The sequence below is a fragment of the Protopterus annectens genome, chromosome 4.part0, assembly GCF_019279795.1.
Source record: "Protopterus annectens isolate FY-2018-M chromosome 4.part0, PAN1.0, whole genome shotgun sequence".
Classification (NCBI taxonomy): Eukaryota; Metazoa; Chordata; order Ceratodontiformes; family Protopteridae; genus Protopterus; species Protopterus annectens.
The window spans coordinates 1288718972-1288733455 of NC_056733.1; the positions used below are offsets into that span (position 1 = coordinate 1288718972).

The 14484-nt window shown below is 38.7% G+C and overlaps 1 protein-coding gene across 1 annotated transcript in view; it reads left to right on the plus strand.

Annotated features, from left to right (window-relative positions):
- The window catches only part of LOC122799838 (extracellular calcium-sensing receptor-like), a 442157-nt gene that overhangs the window by 281138 nt on the left and 146535 nt on the right, over nucleotides 1-14484 (plus strand). Inside the window, exon 4 of the mRNA XM_044069166.1 lies at nucleotides 4944-5067. Coding sequence (XP_043925101.1) covers nucleotides 4944-5067 — 124 coding nt within the window. The remainder of the gene's footprint in view (nucleotides 1-4943; nucleotides 5068-14484) is intronic.

Genomic DNA, 14484 nt, shown 5'->3' on the forward strand with positions numbered 1-14484 from the left:
AGGCCTTTAGGCCATGTGAGACTGCTGCAGGCCATCTGTAGTGAGACAGTGCATTCTGTCACTCATATGTTCCCTGGCTGCCAGACAGTGGACCCTCCTGGGGTGACAATGGTAAGTGACAGAATGCACTGCTGTGCCTCTAGGCACCATACCTCTCTACATATGTGAGCCAGACATCTGGACAAAGCCATGATTCATTGGGTGACAGATGCCTAAATATACAGACCATTGTAACTATTGGCCTTACACACTTTGAAGGGTGATACAGTAAGAGATTTTGCATTAGCATGCATTTTTCTATGAGGTACGAAGTCTGAGACACTACATTCCATCAATATTTTCTACTTTAGACTTTCGTGGTTTGCCCGTGATTTGCCAGACAACCACTAATTCAGAATAAAGACACCACAGATATGATGCAAACCTGTGTACATTCTGCAAAAGGCCTGTACAGTTGTGAGATATGGTAGGCACTATGTAGGTTACTCCAACCTATGTACTGTTCATATGTGTGGTCCCCTGTACATGACCTGCCCAACTTCCTGGCAGCAATGGATATTGACATCTGGACAGTGTGTACAACTCTCACCATATGTGTAGCTGACATGCAAAGTTGTTGGCACTGCATTTCATGGAACATGGCCCTGTCTACCACAGTACTATACCTAGGCCAGTAGGACACAAGAGCCATGAAAAGTTGCTGGCCACATCCTGATAAGTATTCCCCTCTCATATGCATAGCTTATTTACTCCTGCATTTTGTGGACATGCAAAACGTTATCATGTTGATTGGGACAGCCCTGGCAATGTGTGCTCTGCTGCTATTACCCTACATACTTACATGTTACTGCATTTCTATGCGAATATAGGTGTGGCGGGCACACCTGTCAACAGTACACATTTTCACAGACTGTGCTGATATTGGCATTACAGTCTGCCTCTGTTTAGCATAGTATTGTACCCTGCCTTTGAGAATAAAGACATATCACTAGAGACCACAGGTTAGATTGCAATGCCATACAGTTTAAGACTTCTTACCCTTCCAAGAGTCTTACTGCAACCGCAAGGCCTGCTGTGATATCACTGTGTAAATCTGTAGGGGGGTATTCCATCATTGTCTCTATTTGTGTACCTTCACCAGATATTCCTTCATGATTTTCTATGGCTCATTTGCTGTGTGAGTCTGGGAGTGAGTATGGGATCCCCACAGTGACATCCGTGCATGTGACTTATGACCCCCCCCCAGTTGGTCCCCCACATATACTGCAGTGGGATTTGTCACCTTAATGATACTGCATAGTGTGGGGAAGCCAGTAGTGTGTAGACATTTCCTGGTGTCCTACATAGCTGTCAGTTGTCTGCTGCTATCCCAGTAGGCCACCCAATTCCCTTGCTTGCATGTAACATTACCATAGATATGCTACCAAAACATACTAATCCATTAATTTATTGTTAAAAAGACTGACTTACCTTGTGCCTGTGGCAGTTGTGAGGATGGTGCTTGAGGGTTGCCTATGTTAGATCACACAGTACACTGCCTACACATGGTAAATTACAGGTAATGTGATGTGTGTGTCATCCATTTTACTGTGTGTGCGAGTGAGAGAGGTGGGTTAGTCCCTGTGTCCCAACAGTTTCAGTGTGTGTGCTATGCATTGCCACTTTGCCAAAGCCTGGGCATACTGGGCATGCCTCCATCTGCCTACAGGAGCAGGCTCAGGGGCCTCCTCCTCTGAGTCCATCTGTGCCTGTGGGAACATTAGCAATGGTGGGGGGCTATGTGACCCGACCCCATGCTATTCCTGCTGCAGCTGTTTCCGCAGGATCATATTGTGTAGCAAGGCACATACTATGAACGTGTGCACATGTGGCTAGAGAGTACTGCAAGGCTCCACCAGATATGTCAAGGTAGCGGAACCGTGACTTGAGCATCCCAAACACACGCTCTATAATAATCCTGGTTTGTGTGTGTGCCTCATTATGGCATTCTTGAGTGGGTGTGTGTGCATTTCTGATGGGTGTTATCATCCACGGCTCTTGTGCATAGCCAGCATCCCTCACCAGATAGCCATACAGGATGTTCCCACTGGCAAATTCCTGGTACAGCTGCGATGAATGCCAGATGTGGTAGTTGTGATAGCTTCAGGGCTGCCAGCACATACATTCATGATAATGCCCTTGGCAGTGCATACAACCTGACACTTGATGGAGGGAAAGCCCTTGCGATTTATGTAGACCCTACCCTGTTCACCAGGTGGTGCTTTGATGTGGATGTGAGTGTGGTCTATCACACCCAGTACCTCCAGGTATTCTTCTACATGGTTTAAGAGATGCATATTGCTGGTCCTCTCCTCACGGGTGTTGGGGAAGTAAATGTGCTCACTGGCATGTGGTATGATGGCATCCAGGAACTGATAAAATACCCTGAATGCGGATGCCTGTGAGACCCACATGATGTCCCTAGTAGGTCTTTGGAAAGTACCTGTGGCTAATATTCTTAAGGCTACACATCCCTTGGTATCCACTGGGATGTGTTCCCCTCTGTTGGTTCTGGGTCTGATTTGAGGCCAGCACAGCTCGATGATTTGCTGAAGTATGGCTTTGTCCATCCTGTAGCACTCTAAATCATGTAGCCCCTGGTAAGTTACCCTGGGTCTGAACAATCTTCTCCTCCTCCTCGGTCTGTGATGGTTGTCAGCATTATCCTCCTCACCACCAGCAGCCACTAGTACATACTTAAGTATCATAGCAATGGCAGCCCCTAACATTTTTTCGGTTAAAATTACCCCGCATGTGTACACCAATGGTGCAGAGTTTGTGGGGAAAACCAACTGTAAGGTGTTTCCATAGTTTACACTGTTGTGCTGCAGATGCTGCCTGTATGATTGGCTGACTATGATGCATTCCACCTGCTAGCTATGCTGTTTGCACTTGATTGCTTTTATTCTGCTATTTTCCTCTTTTTTCTTTTTTCTCCTTCCCATTTCTGCCCCTTTTAAGCCACAAGGCATGCTGCGCAAACCTGGTCCCCAAATGTAAACAGTCCTGCTATTTTCATTTTTTTTTTTTTTAGATCGGTGCATGCCGCACAAAATCATTTAGCTAATGCAAACCCTGAGAAATGTCCCTCCCTGGATGTGAACACACTCGCCATTTCATGGAATAAGTCAATACAGCCTCAGACATACCCCCTTGCATAGCTGTGCTTAGCTAAGCTTATTTGGGAGCTGTGGCACTCCAATGTGCTTACACCAAGCATGACACACCCCCTTTTCATGTCTGCTGCTCCTCCTGCTTACACCACTGCCTTATAGCACCTACACGGTTAGGTGCAGTTTGGCACTTAGAATCTTTTTGTGATTCAGTAAATTTCCCTCATTAGCATACCCCACTGCCTTAGTCCCTAGTTACTGTACTACACCAGAGCATTTCCCCTTAGCAACCACTGTTCCCTGGTATTGTTTTGATTCTGCATGCCATAGACTATAATGGAAAAATGCAGATTTCACTTAAAACTGCTTTTTCAAGTTTTTTTTTTGATATTTTTGGCACGATCCCTTTTGCGCACCACTGCCCTATGCTTAAATAGCCAAGATCAGCCCAAAAAATACATTTTTATTTTTATAAAATTGAAACACTTTTCCATGACAATGGCCATATATTTGGCCATTGACATGCCTACAGATTATAATACATACTTTTATTTGAGCTGTCATGCCTCTGTTTTGATTTTTGCAGAAATGTATTCGGATAGTAGCCGAATACATTTCTGCAGGTAGCACTATTCCTACATGGATGCCTGCCTTCTTCCTAAATCACTAATTCACCTCATTTGCATGGTTTTCACCAGTAAATAAGGTAATTAACATTATTCAGGGGGGTCTGTGCAAGAATAGTGCTGTCAAGTTCGTGCACGTCCCCAGGCTTGTTTACTCGATCGCTCAGTGGCCATATTCCGTGCAGGAGTGGCTGCACTATTCTTACACTCCATGTAAGTTTTATTGAATCCAGGGGCACAGTTTGCTTCTTTATAGCTATCAGTCCAACATTACATAAATTGCTCAATTCCTGCTTTCCCCTTAAACCTCACTCTTCCTTAACATTATTCTGCATGCATTGTTCCCAATCCCACACATTTTATTTGTTTCTATGTAATTTGTTTCTTTTCTTTTGTAAAGATCTCATTTCTTTTATCTATTTTATAATATTCAATACTTCAAACAAAGTTGTTTAGACTTTGATTTCCTTTTTCTAGTAATTGCTTTTTGGCAGCCAAAATAATTAAACTTAACAAGGCCTTACTATGTCTAGGAAACTCAAATACTGTGTCCGAGTTCAAAATAATCAATTCCTTGGTTACAGCCAATTGCTTACTCAATATTTTGATAACAGTACTCTGGACATAATTTTTAATATCTGCCAGTGCATTATACTCCCAAAACATATTTTCCCTTTCACTTCTTATTTCCCTGTCACACCGCCAACACTTGCTATCTACCTGAGGAAAAATTCTTTGAAGTCTACTTGAGATATAAAAATACCTATACAAAATTTTCCAAGCAAAAATCCTACACCTTCTGGATGTTGTTGTTGTACATATTTTGTATTAAACCCACAATTACATGAGAACATGTATTTTGACTGTGTATATATTTGAGTTAGAGGGCTTAATTCTGTAATGCCTGGGAAAACATTATAGTTTTTATGTTGATAAGATTCAGGAGACCCTTACAATACAGCAGTAACTTAATTCAGGTGGGATCATTTGGGTACAGTGAGGTGGATATATGGAATGAATGCAAAGAGTCCGGTAAAAGAACAAGAAATTAAATAAAAAATTACTGCTAACTTTTTTCTTTATAAATAAAAAAGAAATACTGGCCAGATGAACAGGCCATCCTCCAGAAAATGTTGGAATATTCAGTTTTCTGTATTCTTCACAGGTTCCGTCATCCATATGCACAGAAAGCTGCACTACAGGGTACAGAAAAGCCACACAGCAAGGCAAACAAATTTGTTGTTTTGACTGTATTCCATGTTCAAAGGGGAAGATCGCAAACCATACAGGTGAGTAGTCAGCCCTACATTGCTTGAAGTCTTGCTATTATTCTTAGATTATCATTAATTAAGATAACACAGGAAACCATCCTTAAAGGGGTGAGAAATGAGCTCAGAGACCGTAATATTCTGACATCATGGCCTGAAAGGATGTTCAGAATGAGAGTTGGTGGGAGATGGTAAGGGAGAGAAGAAGCATCATGGACCACAGCACATTCTTTTACTGGCACCTTCCCACAATTCCTGTAAAGTTATTTATTTTATTGACTGGATATGTGGGCTGGTCAAAGAACAGCTATGACCTGGACCAGAAGCAGATAGTTATGTCCAGCTAATGGAAAACAATGACAGAATAATTAATACAGCAATATAAAAGAATAATTACTACAATGACAATGTATTGATAGCATCACACCGCTACCAGCCAAGGAAATTAATGAATATTGTTGCAAACAATGAGAGAACAGTTATTTCCTAACAGGATACAATAAAAGCGTATTACATTTGTTCTAAATACCTTCCATTTACTATAGCGCTAATTCATTTGTATAATTCAACATGTGCGATCTAGTCTTAAAATAATTCCCAAATTAATCAAATTCTAAAAAGAAAGGTAATGACTGGTGCTCTACCATTCAATTTACTTTATGGTTCCCTGATAAGAGAACTATGCCCTTATGTCTGGCATCAGTTACTTTTAGCAGAATTTTACTGCAACAAGGTTGTGAAGAATGTAACCCCCCCCCCCCGTGGATCCAATATTCAGGGAGTGTGACAGATGGGCTTATAAGAAATGGGAGCACATCTTTCAGTCCTTCCTACTGTCTCAGTACATATGAACACTTCCAAGTAAACACGTGTGACTTTAATAGGGTGTTTGCTGTACCTTATTAAATTTGTTAGCATTCATTTTTTGCACTAGTTCCAAAAGTTTGCCTTTCAGTAGGAGTCTCACTCAGAAAATCCTTACTTCCTGGAGCAACTTAATAGGTCATGATGTCAATTAACTGCTCAATGCTGCCAAAAAAGTTGAATAACACATTTATTTTGCATCAGACACATTTTCAGTTTCAAAGAAAAGAACAAAATACTCAGACAACAGTGTTTTCAGTATCGTGCCCACCTGCAAATATACCCCTCCCTCTCAGTACAGCTCCTCACTAGAGCACATTTAGACAGCTTATTGGACACTGCTTTATTACCTGCAAGTTTTAAATTACCATTTTTTATGTTTTCTGTATCTACCATCAGATTTATACACACTCCTTACATCATTTAATCCCTGAGGCAGTGCATTATTAAGGAATAAAAAAACACTTATTAACGTATGACCTTATGTGACATGCAACTTCACACTAGTGACAGAGTGAGAAGAGGATGATGGTTTGACTGTCCCAACTAAATGAGATGCACTTCAGCATTAGTTTCATAGTGAAAATCATTGCTTTCATTGTTTCGATTCCACCACTGGGAATAATTCTCTAGTTTATGCAGTTTACATTTACACTGTGGTTGTAGAACCATGGAATTGTTAGCTTACATAACAATGGGGTTGTGAAAGGCTAAATCTCCCAGATGGGGGTTCAGGGAATTTAAACTTTTACAAAAAGCTTTTAATTCTGTTTTATGTCCACAAAAAGAAAAAAAAAATGTTGCATTTTTCCAGTTTTAACTTTTTGGCTATAGCTTGATAATTCATACTGGAATCATTGCATGCACATCACTCAAAAAATGCTACACCATCAAAAATAAGAGATGTTGTTTTCTTGTGGTAAATACAACTTTAAGTCTTTGATACATCCTGTACATAAGGATTGGAAACTGATGTTGCCCAGCCAACCATTGTGATCATTTTATTCTCTTCTGTTCATCACTAAAAAGACCTCCATTAGATTGGATCACTGAATAACCATTCACCTCCTTGGTGTGATACACAGGGGTACCTTTTCCCACCCCAGCCTCATACTCCTGTGCACAGTTCTTTGGGGTCCTGTACATCAGCTTTATCCTCCTACTGGAAATAAAATGTTAAAACTGGGTAAAACATTCTAAACGTCAGCTTCTATAACATATATTCATGTAAAACCACCAATAACTGGGCTCATTTGACATCTCTGAACTGATGCCTTTTTATCAAGTATTTTACCACATTTCCAGAGTAAATAAACAAATGTGTCCTTTGGAACAAAAGGCTGGAATCTCGTAGAAATATGTTAAGCTTGCCTGACTACCCTTTTGGCCCTTGTGAAAATAACACGAGTATTCTTTCAGTTTTGATATGATTTGCCTGCAAGCTAGGCAATACTGCTAACTTGTCTTTCATGAACAAAGCACATTCTCAAACAGTTTTCCAATCATATGGATACTGTTCTTTGAGCCCTGTTCTCTTAATCATTTTACTTATCTTTGAGCATTGATACTTCAACCTTAGAGATGAAGTAGTTTGTTTAGAAGACTGGAGTATTAGTTTTTTTATCATCTTCACTAGGAGAGTTATTATTAAGAAGTCCAAAAAATTCCAGTAGCTTTCTCTGTGACATACTGTTGAATGCTTAAGTACCTTATATATTTTAGATAGACGTCCCTTTCCAGTTATATTCTGGTACATTAGAGTAATGATTAAATCAATAAATCTGGGGAAAGAATTTCTAACTATTGGTTGCATTTGATTATTCTTATGTTCAACTGTCTACAGTTATGAATTTCTAACCACATGTATTTGCTTAACTCAAACTTATTAATAATATGGTCAACATGTTGTAACTTCCCATTTTCTAGTAATTGATACCAGTATAACAGCTTTTTGTCTTTAAATGTAATCATTGTTGTTAAATTAAATATATTAATACTATTTTAAGTATAGGCAATTTGAAATACAAAGAAAGTCCATACTTTATATTCAGGTATTTTTTATGGTTTTGGTATGGAGTCCTCTCTGACTGTTTGTGTTTTTTAGATTTTCTGTTATAACTTTTCTATAAAAGTCAAAGTAAACTTTATTGTCATTTAGAACTACACACGTGCAGCCTAAACAAAATGTTGTGCATCAACTCAATTCTTGAGATTACAAAGGAAAGTGAAACGACTCATACAAGTAGAGGAATAAACATAAATAACAAATACAATATTACTCTCAATACAGACAAGAAAGAGCCAAATCATTTACCAATACTCATATACGAAAAGAATACCCAACCCTGAGTTAAATTAACTACCCAATTTAAAGTAATACAAAACACACTACAGATTGAAATGCCTAAATTATTTGTCTAATATTGCACTTGAGTGGATTAAATAATACTGACTATGGATATAATAAATAAATATTGCACTTACTTGGAATAAATATAAGTATGTACTGCACAAATAAATAAAAATTGACTTATTATGTGTCTTGAATCTTGTAGTCCTGCAGCGAATGTTGAGATATCTCCTGCCTGATGCCAGATGCCTAAACAGTCCATGTACAAGATGAGTGTTGTCCTATATTATTTTGGTGGCCTTTCAGGTACTAACTGTGCAGCTTCCAAACCACACTATGAAGTTGCAGGTGAGAATGCTCTCTATTGCACCTCTATAGAAGGTGGAGAGAATTTGAGGAGGAAGCTTAGCTGTTTTCAGCCTTCTTAAAAAGTGGAGGCATTGGTGTACTTTCTTGACCAGTTAGCTGGTGTTTCACAACTACTAGAGGTCCTCTGATATGTGTACACCCAGGAATTTCATACTCTTAAACCTCTCCATACTCTAACAATCGATCCTGAGCACTAGATGGCTTGTTTTCCTTTTTCTGAAGTCAGTGATAATCTCTTTGGTCTTGCTTACATTCAGGTCAAGGTTGTTCCCCTTGCACCAACTGATCAGAGATGCCACCTCCTCTCTGTATGGCCTTTCATCATTCTTTGTGATGAGCCCCACGACTGTGGTGTCATCAGCAAACTTGATGATATGGTGGGACTTGTGCTTAGTATAGCAGTTGTAGGTCAGGATGGTGAATAACAGTGGGCTGGGAACACATTCCTGTGGAACCCCAATGTTAATCATGATGCACTCTGATGTGTTCTTACCCAAACACACCATCTGTGGTCTTTCAGTCAGGAAGTCAGGTATCCAGTTACAGAGATGTTTACTGATTCCTAAATATGCCAGTTTTTCTATCAGCTGCATTGGTATCACCATATTAAATGCAAAGCTGAAGTCTATGAACAGCATCCTCACACAGTTGTCTTTGTCTTCTAAATGCTCAAGTGAGATGTGTAGTGCTACTGATATGGCATCAGTCATGGATTGGTTAGCTCTGTATGTAAACTGTGGAGGGTCAAAATCAGGAGGAAGGCATGATGAAACATGCTTTTTGATCAGCCGCTCAAAACATTTCATAACAGTGGATGTCAGTGTGACTGGTCTGTAGTCATTAGGGCTAGAGGGAGTGGTTTTCTTAGGTAGTGGGATGATGTTAGTTTCCTTATAGCATGATAGTACTTTTGCCATGGTAAGAGAGATGTTAGTATGTTGTCTTGACCAGCAACCTTCCTGGGCTTCACTCTCCTTAGCTCTCTTCTTACCTCCTCTGCGATGAGGCTGAGAACCGCAACCTTTTCATCTGTGTAGCTTTAGTGCCAATCTGTTGTTTCTTTCCTCACATCTATGAAAGAAGATGTTCAGACTTTCCAGGAATTCAATGCTGTCCTCACACTATGTTGACTGATTTTGTAGTAAGTGATCTCTTGTATGCCTTGCTATAGTCTCTTGCATCTTTTATGTCTTCAGAGTGTCTCTGCACCTTCCTACCATACTCCCTCTTAGCCTCCTTTATACCCCTCCTCAAATTACCTCTTGCTACACTTAGGGCTGCTTTGTACATAGCCCCGTAAACTGCATTTCTCTTCTTCAGAAGCTCATATACCTTAGTTTACCTTATACCATATATCTTATCATATCAATATGTTAAGTTCTTTTAATCACATTATGATTTTACACACTAAGGAAGACCTAACAACCCCTCCCAAAGCTTGGCTGCACTTCAAAAAATAAGTTAAAGTATTACTTTGTTTTATTTGAGAGAACATGTTTGCTCTTGTATACTTAAGGAAATGACTATGTGGATATTCACTGGAACGAGTGCATTAAGCGAGGGAGCATTAACAAAAGAGATTTGTATGTCAATCTTCAGAGTCAGAGAGGACTTCATAGCAAATATATTTATGTTCATGCCCATTCACCTGGTAGTCATGAACTACAGGTATTAATTGTAGAACACAAATATTTAGTACTGAAAAAGACATTTTGTTGAAAGTCTATAGGTGCTGGTGTCATTAACAAAAGTTTTAAAAAGAATAGCAATTTTTCAGATTTGCGCTTCCCGTGTTTTTTGTCTTATTTTTCTCAGTGTTTCTGCACTCGGTATTTGAGTGATGGCATTTCAATAGAGATCCCTTTGGTTCACATAGGTTGTTCATACCACACTAACAGAAGCTATGCCTTAACAAGCTCCAGTTTAGAGAGGCACACACTGTTAAAGCGAGGCAGATCCTGCTTAGTTTAACTACTGTCACCCTAGCCCAGTGTCAGGACAAGCCCTGTTGGCTAGTAATACTACTTCTTGGGCTTCCCTGTTGTTCTGCTAATTTACCTGTTTCTATGTGCTCACATCAACCAGTTGCTTTTAGATATTGTGCTAAGAGCACAGACAGCCTTCACTGCTAAATGCTATCCACATCTACCTTCAGCCATCTTGTTTATTTATAAATATTTATATAGCTTGGCATGTTAAAACAGTGGCAGCCTGCACAGCAACCTCAGTTCTGAACCTCTTTCTTTGGTCTCCAGTGGCCCCTGTACTGTCCTCAATTAAATAACTATGATGATACAAGTCAATTAGATAAGCCACATGATGCATTTAACTTTTATTAGTACAAGGGTGGTACTGACCTTCCTACACACACACACACACACACACACACACACACACACACACACACACACACACACACACACACACACACATACACATACACTCACACACTGGATGTGTTGCCTCTTCATCACAACTACAGCAGCAAAACATATGGTTCTGATGTAAAAAAAAACTGGATTTTTGAATAAATAACAATGTCAAGTATACAATGTCAGAGGAGGTTTGCAATGCAGTGGACCATTTATTTATGGCTTACTTCTCAGATCCTTCAAAAGTGCTATTACAAAAAGGGATAACTTAATCTAAACTCTAACATTCAACTGTCACATTATGACTTCTGCCAATAAATTGAGAAATCAAGGGTAGGAAGAATTTCTGTGCACAACCACAAATGGCTTTTAATGAAGTATGCATGACAGGCACAGAATCATTTTTATGTCACAGCTGTTTTAATGAGGCACTAGCCTGTGATGCTTGTATACTGCTCTAGGACATATTAAATTGACAACAATGTATGCACAGAAGAAATAATTAAATTTTTCTTTCATTTTAAACATTTTGTCAAGCTGTACAGCACGTACATGATGTAGAATAAAGAATACATTTGCATATTAAAACTAATGACCGTATTTCCAGCAAAACACAGTGCTGAATCATCAGTTCAATTACTCTGATCCCAACAAGATTAGGCTGAAGGAAGGCAGTTAATTTACCTTGGAAGAACATTATTCTCTTTGCAGGGGTCCATGTGCGATGAAAAATTACCAAAGTGTCAGGCAACTACTTAATTATTTCAGTTTAACAAGGCTGTGAGCTAAAACCATACTCTTTTTAATTTAATTATTTTGTGGTTACAGCAGCTACTTCAGCAGGACAAATATACAGAAACATATACGAGAAATGATTAGCAACAATAAAAAAAAATACTATAGAAATATCTATATAAACAAATGTAACTCTGTCAAATTAAGTTCTAGGAAAGACTCTGTGGGAAACGTATCCATTAATGAATCAGCAGAACATTAGGTTATAAATACTTTGCTTATATATACATAGCTTGCTTATAAACATGCGTGTCCTTGTGTTTGTGTGTGTGTGTGTGTGTGTGTGTGTGTGTGTGATGCATGTGTGGACATCTACTCCATCAAATCAACAAGACAAGATGGAGGAATAGATGCATCACACAACACCAACCCCTTCTCTGGAAAAGACTCCCTCTCCAAATTAAGCAGTCTGACACTATCAGACTTTAAAAAGGAGCAGTACAAATGGATGGATATTTATAAATGTATCCTGATTGATTAGCCTATCCCACCTTATAAAGGGACTTAAGGCCTGAGGGTGGCACTGAAAAAGCAGAAATGACCATCATGCTCAAGTTGCCTTGCAATCCCAATGATCTGGAAATTATTTTTCCATCAATATCATAAGTTCAGATTTTTTATTTTTATTTATGTAGTTTATTTTATTATTTTTTTGCAACTTGTTTGTAGACAGCACTTACTACTTTCTATTTATTTTATTTACGTGCTCTTTTGCCTTCTATGTGTGTCTGTTATCACCTTATCTTTTGTCCTTTTAATGATACCCCTTTCCAATACATCTATATTCTACATTGCCATTAATATACTGACATTTTAAGAAATGACTCAACATTCCCTGGAAGCTTAGCATTGCCTACTTCCTTGGCTGTTCTAAAAGCTGCTTTTCAAATCCTTTAAACTTATTACTTAGAAATTGATATTATCAGGCAGACACAAACTTTTAGAGGGAAGTTTCAAAAAGCATCTCTCCAAAAGGGCCCACAACCCCAGTATAGCAGCAGCCTTAGGAGGAGACAGACATCTTAACTTGCAATCTGTAGTCAATGGTATAAAATTAGGCATGCCGTTAGTGTGTGAACACCAGCTGCCCTAACACTTCTGTAACGCAAGAATTGTAAGAGAACCATTGCTATCGATGCCATGGGCAAGCTACACATCTGACACTGTTGCTATATGCATTATTTGCTCAAAGATCTTTTCCCCAATTCTCCACTCCCCCCCCCCCCAACACCCAGACTACTCTGATCCATTTCTGAGGCACATCACTTGCACTTATGTGGTTAAGGACATTACAGTTTGTACCCCTTACAGCTGCTCTTGTGTGCATCTTGACTTGTTCACTCACATATGGCATGCCTAATTTTATACCTTTGACCAGACATCTAAACCTAAGATGTCTTGCTCCTCCTAAGGCTGTTGCTATACTCCAGTAGGTAATTTTCATCTGTGCAGTTTTTGCACTCATCTTAATTCTTACTGCTGGTGCTATGATAAAGCACAGCTTTATCAAGACTGTATAAGTATTCTGAAGATATACATTGATAGGGATAAGTCTTTTTCTCAGTACACTCAAACATGCAGAGTATGCAATATACACGTACTATGGCCATGTCCCTAAAGAAGGTCAGTACTGTTGGAAGGCATACTTTATTAAGAGACTGTTTACCTCTTCATGACTAAAGTAAATCACACATCCAGTGAGTTCAGAATGGGTCTCATTGTTTTTATAGCTATAAATCTATTTTGTAATTATTGGCTTGTAAGGTGATGCCAAAAATGTTGAATTAATGTCAGAAAATAAATTTTAACTTTAAAATACTGTACATAAATGTAAAAATTATAAAGCAAATATGATAGCAACATCACTTATGCCTTATGACAACCTAAGAGAAAACTGAATTTCTTGCTTCCAAATGCATTACATTTTTAGTTATGCATTTGAATTATTTTAGAAAAAAAGGAACAGCAGCTGGAGAAGAGGCTACTGAAGTGTAAAATATATTTGGCCAGTCAGGAAATAATAAAGCTGATTCATCTCTGATGAAAAGAATGGAATACTGTAAACCTAAAAAATACATATTATAAAATATGAGAAGCTTCATGAAACAATGCATGTGTGACTAAACCAAGACAAAGCTACATATCTGTGACTTTGGAAATCTATTTAGTTCACTAATAAGATTTAGAATTATATGTGGCACATAGTGATTGTATGAGGTCAACTGTAGATGTAAAAGGATTTGACATTAAAAAATAGATATATGCAGAGCAGGTGAACTGAACCACAAGCAAATTAGAGGGTACATAAATGAGACAGGAGTGAGTGAAAATAAACAACTGCTCATAAAAGCTGAAGGTTAATGGTAAAAGAATGAAGTCTAAACTGAACACTAGAGCAGAAAGTTGTATTTTGAAAGAATGTTCTTCTAAAACTTTGGGATTGTAGGACAAGCTTTGCAGTTCTAGGGTTACTATTTGGTTATATTCAGGTAATAGAGTCATTCCTAAAGGACAGGCAACATTTGTCTGTGTGTGTGTGTGTGTGTGTGTGTGTGTGTGTGTGTGTGTGTGTGTGTGTGTGTGTGTGTGTGTGTAGAAAAGCAAATCACAAAGTGTTGTTTTAATTACTAACATTGCAACAGACAAGGCTGAGGACTGCAAGACAAACTTGTGTTCAAGAAGTAAACA